The sequence below is a fragment of the Giraffa tippelskirchi genome, chromosome 8 (assembly GCF_054371585.1).
Source record: "Giraffa tippelskirchi isolate mGirTip1 chromosome 8, T2T-mGirTip1v1.2.pri, whole genome shotgun sequence".
NCBI lineage: Eukaryota > Metazoa > Chordata > Mammalia > Artiodactyla > Giraffidae > Giraffa > Giraffa tippelskirchi.
Genome location: NC_137282.1, coordinates 53,586,650 through 53,603,794, shown reverse-complemented (window position 1 = coordinate 53,603,794; position 17,145 = coordinate 53,586,650). Strand labels below are relative to the sequence as shown.

At 37.0% G+C, this 17,145-nt stretch overlaps 1 protein-coding gene across 3 annotated transcripts in view; it reads right to left on the bottom strand.

The window, feature by feature from the left end:
• CTNND2 (catenin delta 2) overlaps nt 1-17,145 on the bottom strand; it is a 1,052,534-nt gene that overhangs the window by 472,513 nt on the left and 562,876 nt on the right. For 2 of the 3 annotated variants that reach the window (XM_081517462.1, XM_081517463.1), the window contains exons 1-2: nt 7,595-7,649; nt 6,461-6,577 (exon numbers count right to left, since the gene is read on the bottom strand). In XM_081517462.1, coding sequence (XP_081373588.1) covers nt 6,461-6,577; nt 7,595-7,649 — 172 coding nt within the window. Of the gene's footprint in view, nt 1-6,460; nt 6,578-7,594; nt 7,650-17,145 lie in introns of those variants that run through there. The other variant, XM_081517461.1, reaches the window with a different exon arrangement.

Below are 17,145 nucleotides of genomic sequence, written 5' to 3'. Positions count from 1 at the left end.
TATATGATTGATTCTTTATTTTTTGAATATATTCTGAATTGAAAATTCAATTAAATAACATTCCTTTCTTTGCCATAATATTCAGAATATGTTAAGCTCCTAAGAGTTCCTTCTTACTGAATGCTGGGATTTTCTAGGATGTGGTAGAATTTCAATTTGTCCAAGTGCTACAGAAACAAATAATTACTATTTCATGATATTCAACAAGTTAACACTATCTATAAACACAGAAGGAGGCTTCCCCAGTGGCTCAGTGGTAAAGAATCAGCCTGCAATGCAGGAGAGGCAGGAAATCCAGATTCGATCCTTGGGTTGGGAAGATCCCCTGGGGAAGGAAATGGCAACCAGCTTAAGTATTCTTGCCTGGGAAATCCCATGGACAGAGGAGACTAGCAGGCTACAGTTCATGGAGTCGCAAAAGAGTTGGACATGACTTATGAATCAACAACAACAAACAAACATATAAGCCATCCTCCACCCCCCAAAAGAAGTACATTGCTTCTCTGATTTTGACTTACAAATGTCTTTAATAATTTTTAGCTAAGACATCATTACCTTTATCTCTGAGTTTGTATCTCCAAGGATGTGTGGATATACTGTATGTTATATAAAATAACATACTTGGTCCATGACATATAGTTTGGGTCAAGCTGTGTATTATATGAGAAGCTAATGGCCCTATTGTTGCTGTTGGACACTCAGTTGTATCTGACTCTTTGTGCCCCAATGGACCGAAGCACTCCAGGCTTCCCTGTCCTTCACTATTTCCCAGAGTATATTCAAACTCATGTCTGTTGATTTGGTGATGATATCTAACCATCTGATCCTCACTGCCCTCTTCGCCTTTTGCCTTCAATCTTTCCCAACATCAATGGCCCTGAGCCTCTGTCAATAACTCTTTTTTTTTTTTTTTCAGTAAAACAACAGCAATTCTTCTAGTGATTCCGTGTCATGTATTTGTTAGAGTTGAAATGACACAGCTGGCAGCCATAGAGTAGTGATGGGCTGGCAAAGGTTGTACAAATGATTTACATACTGTTTATGATAGCACTTTTTAAAAAAATGCAAAGTGTTGGAAAACATTGATAAGTGTGGGACAATGTAGTTCATATTACTAGAGCAGTTATTGCTTGCTTTAGGGTCAAGAAGGTGGGTTTACTAAAATTCAAATTTTATTTTAATCAGACCCTGGGAAGAAAAATAACAAAAGCTTTTAAACACAACAAATTACGTACTAAGTGCTTAGGGGCTGAGACTGGTTGCCACTGTAAATTTTTCTAGCTGGTTTTAGACTGTATTTAGTGTTATTTTGGTCTCTTTCAGGTTAGGACTAAGATTCCAGCTCTCAAGGGCAGTGTGCCAGGTCCAATTTAGCATCAGCTATTTCATGTCTGTACTAGCTAATGAGACCATTGATTGAATCATCACATAAACAAGGGACGGGAAGAATCTGATGGGCTCTGGCTAATTCTAGGAAATGTGTCAAAGCACCAGGACATACGAATGCATTACGTTCATGTAAATATAAACATGGTGTGTTGTTCTAGAACCGAGTAGAATGTTGTGCTGATTTTTCTCTTTGCTTCCCCATATTCATCTTCTGCCCTTCTCCCCGCAGAGACTGTATCATAAGGGTCCCTTGGCACTTGATTTAAGACTAGACTTGGCCAGTGAAAGGCAGGAGGAGAGAGAGGCTAGAATATTTATTCTTCTGTTCCCACCAACCGTGCCTCCTGACTCTGCTGGCACTGGTTCATCGATTTTTCCTTTGGGACTAAGGGTGGCAAGGGTTTCCGTCTGTTGCTACTCCCCGAACACTTCTTCAGGCATTGATTGTTCCCTTAATCTTGCTCACTCGTTTGTAAATGGACCCTTAATTAAATCCTCTTCATTTAAACTCTTTTTGAGAAGACTCTATTTCCCATCTGGGCCCTGATATAAACACAAACAGCAATTAGGATTTTTATTTTCTGATATTCCGAGTACTTAAAATAAACAATAATTGATCCCTTAAATGATAATTATCTACTCAATATTTTTAAATTAATTTCCTAAGTTTTACTTCATTCAGTCTCAAACTGACTCTGAAAATGTTAAGAACCAATGTTTCTTAAGAATAACAATATTCCACAGTTTACTGTGATTCGGATCCTTTGGCATAAAACTTTCAAGCAGCATTTGAATTATCTGGGTTTGTTGTTTGTTTTCATTGTACTTTGTTTAAGCTCCAATCCCTTGGACACCTGATGCAAAGACCCAACTTATTGGAAAAGACCCTGATGCTAGGAAAGATTGATCACAGGAGGAGAAGGGGGTGACAGAGGATGAGATGGTTGGATGATATTACCGAAAACTCTGGGAGATAGTGAAGGACAGAAAAACTTGGCATGCTGCAGTCCATGGGGTCGCAAAGTCCATGCGGACATGACTTAGCGACTGAACAACAACAACAATCTTCAAACAAGAAGCAGAGCCTTCAAAAACGAACAATTAAACTGCTGCTGCCGTTGCTAAGTCGCTTCAGTCTTGTCCAACTCTGTGCAACCCCATAGACGGCAGCCCACCAGGCTCCCCCGTCTCTGGGATTCTCCAGGCAAGAATACTAGAGTGGGTTGCCATTTCCTTCTCCAGTGCATGAAAGTGAAAAGTCAAAGTGAAGTCACTCAGTCGTGTCCGACTCTTAGGGACCCCATGGACTGCAGCCTACCAGGCTCCTCCGTCCACGGGATTTTCCAGGCAAGAGTACTGGAGTGGGTTGCCATTTCTTTCTCGAAACTAAACTCCTAGGGGTCTTCAAAAAGATAAATCAGAATATAATAACATAAATTAACTAATCTCTCTGAAAATCAAAAATTCAGCAGTTAGCAAATCCATTTCAAAAACCCTAACTAGTATATTTAAATTTCCTGTAATAAAGATACATCTTTTGCAGGTAATGTTTGGACATGTTTTACAGAAATGCAAAGGTGAACACTAAACATTCTATTTCTCCTGTGTATAGAGAGTCTCAATTTAGAAATTCACAGACTTCCTCTATGGATCAGTCATAAAGAATCCACTGGCCAGTATAGGAGACATGGGTTTGATCCCTGGTCCAGGAAGATCCCACATGCTTTGAAGCAACTAAGCCCATGGGCCATAGCTATTGAGCCTGCACTTTAGAGCCTGGGAACTGCAACTACTGAGCTCTCAGCTGCAGCGACTGATGCCCCAGAGCCCAGCTCCACAACCAGAGAAGCTACCACAATGAGAATCCCGAGCACTGACACTAGAGAGAAGCCCCTGCTTGCCCCCACTAGGGAAAAGCCGGCTTAGTAATGAAGACCCAGCACTGCCAAACAAACAAATAAATGAAATTTAGGATTTGGGATTATTAGTTGACAAAGTTATTTTTTTTAAAGTTCATATAGTTATTTATCTCCTCTAATATTTCTCTCTTCTACTCTTTAATTTTATATTATGTTATCTCTGCACTGCTTTTATAATTTACTTCCATCTTCCTAGCTTATTTTGATTTATTTAGCTCTTTTTAAGGTGTCCCAAAATAAATGGATGCTGAGCTCTTTATTATCTTTTATTTTTAATAATAAAATTTCGATTTCCTCTGAATGCATTTTTTTATCATACCCTTATGTTTTCATTAGAAAATGTTGCTATTTCATTTGCTTTGTAAATATACAAGAATATGTAATTTTCTTCTTGCTTTCACATTTGATTCGGTAAATCCAAAAGTATGTTCTTAATTTTAATGTCATTATATTTTTGCTTATCATTTTATTGTTTACTTTTAATTTTACTGAATTATTTTAAAAGAATGTGGCCTTTCTATACTTCATAACTTTTACAATTGTCTTTACAGTCCATTAGCTGATCAATTTTTATAAATTTTCCTTGGACATATAAAGCAAATGTTTATTGTTATTCAAAAAGTATAACTTTTAAAAATTCATTTAATGCATTGATTTGTTAACTATTTATCCAACTTTCTGTGGCTTCTTCTATTATTCAGTCTGATTCTGAGAAATGTTCACATTATTTTTCATCAATCTCTTTCATTTTTAATATTCAGATGTTATGTTGTTTGGTGCATATATGTTCACCAGATTTTACCATATGATTATAAGTTAATACATTTTTACTATATAATTCCTTTTTGACCCTGCTTAGTGATTCTGTGGTAAATTCCACTTCATTTCACATTATTCTTCCCAATCCTACTCTTTGTGGTTATTGTATTTGCTGTCATTTCTTGGTCTATTCTATTTGTCTATTTGTCTGTTAGCATTTGTCTAAATAGTAAATGTCTATTTATTTCAACATTTACTTCATTAATATGTGTGTATATTAAACATATCTCATGATTTTATCTTCATTTTCTACAAATTTGAATTTTTATTTTTTTCTGAGAATTCAGCATGCTTACATGTAGTGCTAGACTGATATACTTGATTTATCACTTCTATTTTAACTTGTTTGCTTATTACTCTTTTCTTCCATCTTTATTTCTGTACTTTCCAGGAATAAAAGGTTATACTCTCTCCTAAAATCATAATAAAATATATTTCTCTAGTATTATATAAAAATAACATACCCAATATCATCCTTCCAAGAAGTTTTATTTCTGCTTTACTTACTCTCAAATAAATGAGTGCATGTGTTTCAGATATTAATTAAATATATTAATAGTTCTAACTACAACTGCCCCTACAAAGTAAATATTTTATAGGCTTTGAGAAAAAAAAAGGAAACAATCTTACACTGTAAAATATAAAATACAGAGAACAAGTATAAGGCACTCATGTACCTTACTTTAGAAGCTTTAATGAGAGGATGTATATGGTTAAAATAAACCAGCATATTCATGATAACGTTATCTTGAGTCACGGTGTTATAAAGATCGTAGAGAAAATGAACTAATATGTACCTTAAATGGTTTTAGGATCACCATGCTATCTCACTCTTATATCTTTCCTTTATATAGCAAACACTGATGGGTTTTCAAGGAAATTATACTTTTTCAAAATTAAGGAATAAAATGCTCCACTGATTTCTGATGTAGAAGTTATTAGGGTAGTGTCTGTTTTAACTATTTAATTTTTAGCTTTTTGTGGGATTTTATTAAAATAGGTCAAGAGAATTTTATGATTTATTAAAATGAGGCTTGTTTCAGCTCATAGAACTTTTATTTCTAAGTTTCAGCCACTCTGGTTGAACAACATACAATTAAGTAGAAAAAAAATCTTTAAATATTTATTGAGATTAATATGGCTATGCAAGATAGCTAAACATAGAAATATAAGAAGTTATTGCATAGTGCTCTAGCATCGTAGTAAACAGTATTGCACACGTTATATAATTCTATCTATTTTGCTATAGAATTGCTCCAACGTTTAAGATCCCTACCAACAATAATCTGTATGAGTAAAGCCTTGACTGTGTGTGCTCAGTCATGTCCAACTCTTTGCAACCCCATGAACTGTAGCCCACCAGGCTCCTCTATCCATAAGCTGTAGGCCACAAGGCTCCTCTGTCCATAGAATTTTCCAGGTAAGAATATGGGAGTAGGTTGCCATTTCCTATTCCAGGGGAACTTCCTGACCCAGGAATCAAACCCATGTCTCTTGAGTCTCCTGCATTTATACCTTACCACTGCACCACCTGGGAATCTCTGACAGTTAAGTTTAAAGCAGACAGTGTGTTGATAAAACAACTATATGATGAATTCATACAATTTGCTTATATAGATGCCAAAAAAGATGTCAGAGAATTGGTTGAGAATCACCAATATGTCAATAATTGATGAGAAATCTTGATGCTAACTACTGACTTGTTATGTTAGTCGCTCAGTCGTGTCTGACTTTTTGTGACTCCATGGACTGTAGCCCACCAGGCTCCTCTGTCCATGGGATTTTCCAGGTAAGAATACTGGAATGGGTAGTCATTCCCTTCTCCAGGGGATCTTCCCAACCCAGGGATCAAACCTGGATCTCCCACATTGTGGGCAGATTCTTTACCATCTGAACCATCAGGGAAGCCCCAGTTACTGACTTAAGAGAGTTTATAATCAAATGTGAATTAGTATGGGTGGTAATGCAGGAAGGAAATAGATGAGAGTGGAATGAAATTGATAAAATAATTATATACACATCTTTAAGTCCTATGGATACGAGTCTTGATATAACTATATTAATATTAATGGGCTTCCCTGGTGGCTCAGCTAGTAAAGAATCATCCTGCAATGCAGGAGACCTGAGTTGGGAAGATCCCCTGGAGAAGGGAACGGCTACCCACTCCAGTATTCTGGCCTGGAGAATTCCATGGACTGTGCGGTCCATGGGGTTGACTCCCATTCCATGGGACATGACGGAGGCACTTGCACTTTCACTTTCATTAATATATATTAATGACATAATGCTCTTATATTTTAATTGTCTTCAAGATTAAGTACCATTTGACTTACTTTCACTTGTTGAATAGTCTTGGGGGTCAAGTATTCCTGATTCTTGCAGTGATCTAATACAGGAGTCCACCAGTTCGAGACCTGTTGTGAGCTCATCTTCGATATCTTTTTGACCATCTGAAATACAATATTTCAAAGAGATGAACAATTTGGTTTTGTCAACATTAAAGCTTAAGACCATCATTTAATAATCAAAAATATAGTAACTAAATCTATTCAGTTCAGTTCAGTCGCTCGGTCGTGTCCGACTCTTTGTGACCCCATGGACTGCAGCACACCAGGCCTCCCTGTCCATCACCAACTCCTGGAGTTACTCAGACTCATGGTCATTGAGTCAGTGATGCTATTACCTTTATGAAAGTATCACATTGTAAGCCCTGGTCAACCACTATTAAAAACCAAGGCTAGCCGATTATATGTGTTCATGAAAAACATGAAGTTCCTAGGGAATTGGGAAAACTTAACTCCCATGAACTCTTGAGCTTTCAAAACAACTTCACTTAATTTTAGTGTGATATTTTATCAAATTTATTTTTATAAGTTTCTTTATAAAGTTCACAAGAAAATTAACCAATAGAGGTATGTGTAGAAGTGTAAGTATAAATGCTCATCAAGAAGTTGTACTTTAAATCTAGATGTCCATCAACTGATCAATGGATAAAGAAGATGTGGGGTGTGTGTGTGTGTGTACACAATGGAATACTACTCAATGTAAAAAAGAATGAAATAATGCCATTTGTAGCAACATGGATGGACCTAGAGATTATCATATTAAGTGAAGTCAGAGAAAGACAAATACTTCAATATTATTTGTGTGTGGAATCTAAACTATGATACAAATGAACTTGTTTGCAAAACAAAACGATCCATGGACATAAGAAAACAAACATGATTACCAATTGAGAAAAGGGGTAGGAGAGGAATTAATTAGGAGTTTGGGATTAGCAGATACAACCTACTGTATATAAAACAGACAAACAATAAGAAACTACTGTATAGCACAGGGAACTATACTGACTATCTTATAATCATAATGGATAGGAATACAAAAAAGAATACGTATATTAATATATACAAATTATACTACATTGTAGTTCAAGTATACTTCAATAAAGAAAAGAAACTGTACCTTACCTTGTGATTGCCAGTGAAACTGCTCTTCTGCTGAACTGTAAAAAAGAGAATACATAGATATAATGAATTTGTTAGAAATTAAAGGACTCTAGACTATGCAAAGGGACATTAAGTTAGTAATGGGGGCTCCAAGGAAATCCCTTTAATTTCTTACTGAGAAAAGGGGTCCCATTTTGATACAATCATAATTTTAATCCATTTGATATATACCTCTTTGGATTCACAGGTATTATTAACATGTTTTAAATGGACATCATTCAGTAATTTTCAAAAGAACAGCTGATTTATTTACAAATCACAATCTACTATACGTATTACTTATGACAGTTTCTACATACATGAAGTTCTACCCAACTGTAGCTATTTTAAAATACAAATCTGAATCGTTTCATGTAAACTTTGCAAGGTGTTCTAATAAAGATATAACTTTATCCATTTTCATTATAAAGAGATAAAATAAATCTACATTTTTTCTAGACATACCATATAAGCAGTTCCTTTCAGCTGTTTATTATATTTCAAATTAAGTAATATAAAAATCATAACACTTTACCACCTACCGACTATATAATTCCCAAGTTTTCACTTTAGAAATATATCATATACTAAAAATGACCCAGGTAGAATGGGTGGCTCATGTAAATGACCTGCCAAAGATATTGTGCAGAGTGTATCTATGTAGGCACATAAATTTATTCTGAATGATTTATTTAAAATACATAAATTTAAAATTTCTAAATATGAACAGTTCTTTCATTATATATGTAAATAGTTCCAACATACCCTTTTTTATGTGTCAATAATTTGTGGGAAATCTATATGGCAATTACTGACAGGTATCATTTTGAGAATGCTTTTCTACACCTATTTACTACATCTTTTACTCTGATCAAGGCACTTCTATGAATAGCTCATCAGTTTCACAACAAGAAGTAGGTTTTAGAACTTTAATCTGTACCTTAGAAATGGTTTCTGAATACATTTGCTGGGGGAAAAGGCAATTCTGGTATAAATGATTGTTCAGAATAGCCATGATTGATATACACGAATATAAGCACAGTCCCTTAAGAGATCTTTTTAGGGTATCTTTCTCCTCAGCCAATCCATTTTAGCAAAGTGGAAAATGGTTTTGCAATGGTGAGAGCTATAGACAGTTGATATCTGAAATGCTAACATTAAAAATTCACTCTGATGCAACTTTTCCTTGCATCAAAAAGTGTATCATTATAAAGCAGTAACAGCTAAGTGCTAGGTTTAACACTTAAAACAGAAATGCAATCCTATAATTAATATTTAAAAAAATTACAAAGTATGTTCAGTTAGTAAATGGCATCTAATATCGGGGTGGAAAATGTTTTCAAAATTGTAGTGAGTTGAATGGTATCCTTTCCTCCCAAAACATGTGTCCACACCAAATCCCTAGAAATTGTGAATGGTTACTTAATGGGAAAGCGTTTTTGAAGAGGTAATTAAGGTAAAGATCTTAAGATGAGAGCTTCTGAAAGTCAATGATCAATGTCCTTAAAAAAGACACTAGAGGAGAAAGACACAGAGGAGAAGGTCTTGTGAAGATGGAAGCAGAGACTGGAGTTATGTATCTATAAGCCAAGGAATGGCTGGAGCCAGCAGAACCTGGAAAAATTAAGAAGAGAACCTCTCTTTAGTATTCCTCCATAAAGAAGGCTGAGTGCTGAAGAACTGATGCTTTCAAATCGTGGTGCTGGAGAAGACTCTTGAGAGTTCCTTGGACAGCAAGGAGATCAAACCAGTCAATCCTAATGGAAATCAACCCTGAATATTCATTGCAAGGAGTGATGCTAAAGCTGAAGTTTCAATCCTTTGGCCACCTGATGAGAAGAGCTGACTTTTTGGAAAAGATTCTGATGCTGGGAAAGATTGAGGGCAGGAGGAGAAGGGGGTGACAGAGCAAGACATGGTTGGATGGCATCACCAACTCAACAGACATGAGACTGAGCAAACACCAGGAGATGATGAAGGGCAGGGAAGCCTGGTGTGCTGCAGTCCATGGGGTCGCAGAGTCAGACATGACTCAGTGACTGAAATGACTGAACTGAACAGAGGGAACGTAGCCTTTTCAGCATAACTTGATTCTGAACTCCCAAGAGAGTCAACTCCTAGGTAGGTTGATAAGAAGTCCAGGGTTTCTGAGGAGGAGAAAGGGGTCTGGAGCCCTCTAGAAAGAGAAAGGGGTCTGGGGCTTTCAAGGAGAAAAAGACATTTTCTACATGGCTTTATTTTAATCAATATAACAATGTATATTGCTTGAGGACATGTTTCTCCTTAACAAGAAGGTTTTCTGACCAATCTTGTTATCTTAAGAAGTATGTTGTGGGAGTCGGTCTGGTAAGACCTTTCTATTGTTAATTCTTATCTTGTTAATTTAAGATGTATGTTGTGGGAGTGGGACTGATAAAAGTACATAAGGCCTTGATAAGACTAGTGATGGGGGCACTCTCTGTCCCCCTTCTGATGTCTTTGTCAGAAGCTTTCTCTGTCCCCTTTCTTACTTTAATAAAACTCTGCTACACAAAAGCTCTTGAGTGATCAATCCTGGTCCCTGGTCCCGAAGCTAAATCTTCTTTTTGGGAGATCACGACATCGCTATCACTTCTGGCTCCCAAACTGTGAGGTAATTAATTTATTTCAGACACTTGTAGTAATTTGTCATGGCAGCCCAAAGAAACCAGTACAGTATTTTTCTGATGTGATAAAATGTTTTCATAGTATAGCCTTCAAGATTTACTACTATCTGTATACTACTCATTCCTTTTACCAGTCAGTCATTTGCTAAGTACTTACTGTATACTAGGGCTGTGCTAATTCATGACAACCACTTATATCTTTTGGTACCTGGGGAATAGCTATCTTATTGATGTTAAATAACTTGACCACATATAGCTCAATATAAAAACAAATTAAATGACACGATTAAAAAAATGGGCAGAACTGACTGGACATTTTTTCGAAAGAGGAAATGCAGATGGACACCTGGCACATGAAAAGATGTTCAACGTCACTAATCATCAGGGAAACACAAATGAAAACCACAACGAGGTATCACTTCACACCTGTCAGAATGGCTATCATCAAAAAGAACACAAATAACAAATGTTGGCAAGAATGTAGAGAAAAGAGAACCTTTGTACACTGTTGGTGGGAATGTAAATTGGCGTAATCTCTGTGGAAAACAATATGGAAGTTTCTCAAAAAACTAAAATATGTAGTTCTCAAAGAACTACATATGACCCAGCAATTCCACTTCTAGGTATATATCCAAAAAAACAGCCTATTAATTAAAAAATACATGTGCATCGAATCTTCATAAGAGCATTATTTGTAGAAGGCAATCTAGGTGTCCATCAACATATATATGCCATAAAAAAGAATGAAAATTTTCCATTTGCAGCAACACAGATGGACTTGGCAATACGCTAAATGAAATAAGTCAGACAGAGAAAGACAAATGCTATATGGTATTACTTATATGGGGCTTCCCTGATAGCTCAGTCAGTAAAGAATCCGCCTGCAATGCAGGAGACCTAGGTTCAATTCCTGAATCAGGAAGATCCGCTGGAGATGGGATAGGCTACCCGCTCTGGTATTCTTGGTCTTCCCTTGTGGCTCAGCTGGTAAAGAATTGGCCTGCAATGTGGAAGACCTGGGTTTGATTCCTGGGTTGGGAAGATCCCCTGGAGAAGGGAAAGGCTACCCACTCCAGGGTTCTGGCTTGGAGAATTCCATGGAATGTATAGTACTGTACAGTATTCTGGCCTAGAGAAATCCAGGAACTGTATCACTTATATGTGGAATCGAAAAAAGAAAAAAAACAACAAACTAGTGAATAAAACAAACAATAATGCAGACTCACAGGAATAGAGAAGAAACCAGTGGTTACCAGCGAGGGGAGTGTAGGAAGGAGGGGCAAGATAAGGGTAGAGGGGGGAAAAGGGTTATCATGGGATTACATGAAATTATATAGGTGTGAGGTTTTTCTTGAAAATTGTAAGTCACTGTAGAATTTAAAAAATCCCCCATCCAATCAAAACAACATCAACAAAAAGTCACGGAGGGAAATCCACTTGTTACTTCCCACTTGAAACAATAAGATTGCATAAGTCACTGGAAGTTTCTTCCACGCTCATCAAAGCCCTGCTTTCCACTCCTTCTGGGCACACTGAAGATCACACTTCTCCACCACCCTGCCATGTACCACCTCCTGCCCCAAGCACAGAAGGGCCAACATGTGATTTCCACACACTGCCTTGTGAAGCCCTATGTTGAGAAGGGTCCCTGAGCAACCACATGCTGGGGAAATTTCTGCCAACCCAGAGGAGACACAACATGGACGAGAAGTAAACCATGGTTCTGTTAAAACTCTGAAGCTGGAGGGTTGTCTGCTTGGGCAGAATAAATGTCACGCTGAATAATACAGAAATATGCCGTTATTTGAGTTCATAAGGCATTTCCAACTTCTCCATCTTTCATTTCCACAGTTTAGAGCTGGAAGAAAAGGTCTCGGGTCACCCCAGCACAAATAAGGCAGTGCTCCTGCATTTCACGTCTTTTGAGATTTATCCACTCATCCACAGTAATGGGTGATTTTACACACAGAACTACACATCACACTGTTACATAATATTTACTTTTTGTTCAGTTTCTTTAAAAAATGTTTCAATTTTATGTGCAACAGAAACAAGAAGAAATATTTTTTATTACAATTGAAAAAATACCATTGACAGTAAATATGAAACTATCTTCTCCAAGCAGGGGTATCTCCTTTGGAGTAGACAAAGAGCATTAATCATGTAAATGGTTTCCTGATTTCTTTAGCAGAGTTAAAATGCATTAAAAGTATGACTAAGCACAGAAAATAGAAGTCCCAAGAGACACTGGGTTTGGATTTTATTTCCTTTAAGTGTGCCCTTTACTTTCTATGTAATTGCATATTTATGCAATTGATTCTTAAAAGCTGCTCTAAGGTGGACACTCTTTTTTAAAAAAGCAAACTCTTTATTCATTCAATAAACGGAGATTATGCCTATACCTCAGATACTCTTACTTAAGGTGTTTAGGAATTACGGTGTACTTTCCCTCAATCATATCATTCAATTTAATCTAATATAAAAATCGTTTTGAGGCTGTTGTAACTTTCATGTATGTTCAGTTTCAGGAAATAAAGTTTTCTTTCACTACCAAAATTCTATTTCTTAAAATAGAAATAATGTCTAAAGAATTAAATGTTGGCTTTAGTGGCACTAGTGGTAGAGAATCTGCCTGCTAATGCAGGAGATACAAGAGACGTGGGTTCAGGAAGATCCCTGGGTCAGGAAGATCCCCTGGAGGAGGGTGTGGCAACCCACTCCAGTACTCTGGCCTGGAGAATCCCATGGACAGAGGAGCCTGGCAGGCTGTGGTCCATAGCATCACAAAGAGTTGGACATGACTACAACTTTATATAAGTTTCAGAACTCAATTATTGTAAGAATACATATATATATATTTATAACAAAGACTATCATATTAGCCTTTAAACACACACACATACACACATACACACACACACATATATAAATATATACTGGCAATGCTAGAAAAGAATTTTTAAAACAATGTTTTAAAAGCACAAATCCAGGGATTCCTTGGTGGTCCTGTGGTTAAGGCTCTGTGTTTCTAAATGTAGGGGGCTCAAGTTCAATCCCTGGTCAGGGAACTGAGGTTCCACATGCTGCACTACATGGCCAAATTGATTTTAAATAAATAAAAGCACAAATCCTAGTAGCAAATGCATAGATACCTTTCACTTTACAATAGGCAATATTCTAACTGATTTCTAGTTAAACATCACAACAAAACTTTTGAGAGGTGATATTTTCCCATTTTACAGAGAATGAAACTGAGCTGAAAAGTTCTTATGGAACTTGCTGGAGATCCCACAGCCAACAAGTAATGAAGCCAGGATTATTAACCTGACCACCTGGTTCTAGAGACTACATTCTGAACTAACATTCTATTCACACACTTGGCACAAAAATTGAACTCCTATGCAATTAAAGCCATAAACACCAGAAACTAAGGTGAAAAAACAAGGCACATCCTGGGAGAAGATATTTACAATGCATACAGCTTACAAAGGGTTATCTTTCAGAACATTATAAATAACTCCTACAAATCAATGAGAAAGAGATTAAGAGATCAAGTAGAAAAGAGGTCAATAAATATAAGTAAAATTGGTGAAAAGCAGAAAAATCAAGAATGTATGGTCACAAATACATTAAAAGAGACTCAATCCTATCAGAAGTTAGAAGAATAGAAATTGACAGATACCTCTTTATCCTCCACAGTCTATAAAACTTCTAGAAAGTCTGACTGCACTAAGTGTTGAAGAGATGAGGAAATGTTAACTCTCATACACTGTATGTGGGAGAGCAAACTAGTGAAACACTTGGGTGAGTTGTGAGTCAATATCTGCTAATGTTTTATGCACAAATACTCAATGATCCAGGCTTCCCTGGTAGCTCAGTGGTAAGGAACCCACCTGCCAATGCGGGAGACGTGAGTTCCATCCTTGGGTCAGGAAGATACCCTGGAAGAGGAAATGGCAACCCACTCCAGTATCCTTGTCTGGGAAATCTCATGGGAAGAGGAGCTTAGTGGGCTACACAGTCCACGGGGTCTGAAAGAGTCAGGCACGACTTAACAACTAAACAACAATCCAATCATCCAGCAATTTTCCTTCTAGGTAGAGCCTCCAGGGGAACCTGTGCACCTGTGCCCAGCAGACTTTTACAAGACTGTTCCTGCCTATATGCTGGCAGTAGCAAAACAAGAAAAACAACCTAAGGGAATAACAATAGGGAAATAGATAAATTCTATCCCATAATAATATGAGTCCACATCATATATGACATAACATGGAAAAACACTATTTGGCAGCTAAAGCAAATTAGCCTGATATATAATGTATACATAAAGTGAAAGGGTTAGTTGCTTAGTCATGTCTGACTCTTTGCAACTCCAAGGACTGTAGCTTCTATGGACTATAGCCTTTCCCTTCTCCAGGGGATCTTCCCAACCCAGGGATCAAACCCAGGTCTGCTGCATCACAGGCGGGTTCTTTACTAGCTGAACCACAAGGGAAGCCCAAGAATACTGGAGTGGTAGCCTATCTTTTCTCCAACAGATCTTCCCCACCCAGGAATAGAACTGGAGTCTCCTGCATTGCAGGCAGATTCTTTACCAACTGAACTATGACGGAAGCCCACAGTCCGTAGGCTCCTCTGTTTATGGGATTTCCCAGGCAAGAATACTGGAGTGGATTGCCATTCCTTTCTCCAGCGGATCCTCCCAATACAGGGATCGAATCTGGGTCTCTTGTATCACAGACAGATTTTTTACCATCTGAGCCACCAGGGAAACCCAATGTATACATGGGTCAGGCTCAAAAGCAAAATATAGAGTGGAAAACATAAACTGCACATAAGACATGTACTTCAGGACTCCGATTATGAAAAAATTTTAAGACACTGACTAAATAATATTGCATATAAATACAAACACACACATGTACATGTAAGAGGGAGAGAGACCATACAAAGATAGATTAAAAAGTTACACCCAAACTCATGATGGTGAGAGCAGAGAAAAATAAGTCTGAGGAGGGACAAAAAGGGAATTTCACTTTTATCTCAAATGTTTTATGTTATGAAAAATGGGGAAAAAAAGGTTGACATGAATTTAAGAATATCTTTGATAGTTGAAACCAGGAAATCACAATTTTTACATTAGAAACACGGTCAGTTAAATGTTTTCATAAATCCTTGTGACTCAGTTCTACATCATGTTCTCATCATTGTTGGAATCACTCAGAGTTGAAACTCAAATGATGTGAGACAATTCTGAAATCTGTAAGTGTAAATAATTGCGAGAAGTAATGGTTTTGAATATAATGAGTTTTTTCTCTATTTTGCACATGAGAAAAATGACAGTCTTACTTTTACGTACTATTACGTTTGCTCAAGTTTGACACAGTTTGAACATTTCAAGCGGGCAAACAATAACTTTCAAGTTCTGAGGTCATGAGGTGGGAGAAAAATTAGTTTAAATGAGAGAATTACCTTTGAGTTCCTCCAGAAATGACTTTCATTCTCTTATCATTTCTAGCATGATAGTCTCCTTATCCGCCTCTGGGTCGTTTCTAATACATATATATATATCAAAGTTCAAAGAGTTTTCTTAATGTTAGGAAAAGACACAAAGTGAACCATTACTACAGCTACTCGGTCTGTTATGAACCTGCTCAGATACATTTTCGTAGTTTCTTTTTCAACTTTTTGATGCCTGAAGCATCAATCCTTGCACTGTATTGTGTGGCATTTTATTGCTCACAATATTGTTCAAAATCAAATAAAGGAAAGGAACCAGGAGTTTTTGGTTAGCTGGCTTTCAAGTTAAGCTATGTACCTAAAACATAAGCCAGAGAAACTATTGTGAAGTATTAATCAATTGCTTTTGAACTGACATTTGATGCTCGCCTATGGGAACAAAGGACCTTTTATTTACAATGTCCATATGACCTGAAACTGTATCCTCACATAAAGTCTTTTTCAGTATATGGCTTTTGCATGCAGCCACATCACAAAAATAGCCATTGATGGTAAAATAAAATGACCTTGGTCAAAAGTCTTGAATACCGTAAAAATAAAACATATTTAGAAAAAATGGTGAGACGCGGTACCGTGGAGCTCTGTTCAGGATGCTGTTGCCCTTGAACGTTATGGACAGTAACCAGTCCTTATTAATTTGGTTGGCGAGTGACCCTGCTTCTCCCAGAACTTTCTGCAGAACTGATTTCCTTTCAACTTTTTGCTTTGTGGACTCTATAAGTGTTTGTGGTCTATTCCCAAATGAATATCACAATAACTCCAACATGCAATAAGAATGTTTATTTGTTTCTTAGGCTACACATCTTCTATCTGCTTTAACTATTTTCATCAAAATGTAATTTTGCAGCTGCTGTATTATAATAATGTTTAATGGTATACAGTGGGTAGTTATATGACCACAAAGCTCTCAATGAGGAGGCTGTGTGCATGGTGTCTAGGCCTTTAAGGCCAGACTCCCTTCAACTATGCTCCTATTGATAAAGGACACTTTGGGCAAGTTACTTAAACTCTTCTGGGCCTACATGGAGATATCATGAGGCTTAAAGAAATTGGTTCATATCAAGTGATTTCTATATCAAGTGATCAGGGCCTGGCATGTCTTAAGTATGCAAATATTTCCTATTTTACTATATATTGCTAAAATGGTCACTACAGTTTATAGATTATTTTGCTGTAGTTCAGTCGCTAGGTCATGTCTGACTCTTTGTGATCTCATGGACTGCAGCACGCCTGGCTTCCTTGTCTTTTACTATCTCTTGGAGTTTGTTCAAGCTCACGTCCATTGAGTTGGTGATGCCATCCAACCATCTTATCTTCTGTCACCCCCTTCTCCTCCTGCCCTCAATCTTTCCCAGCATCAGAGTCTTT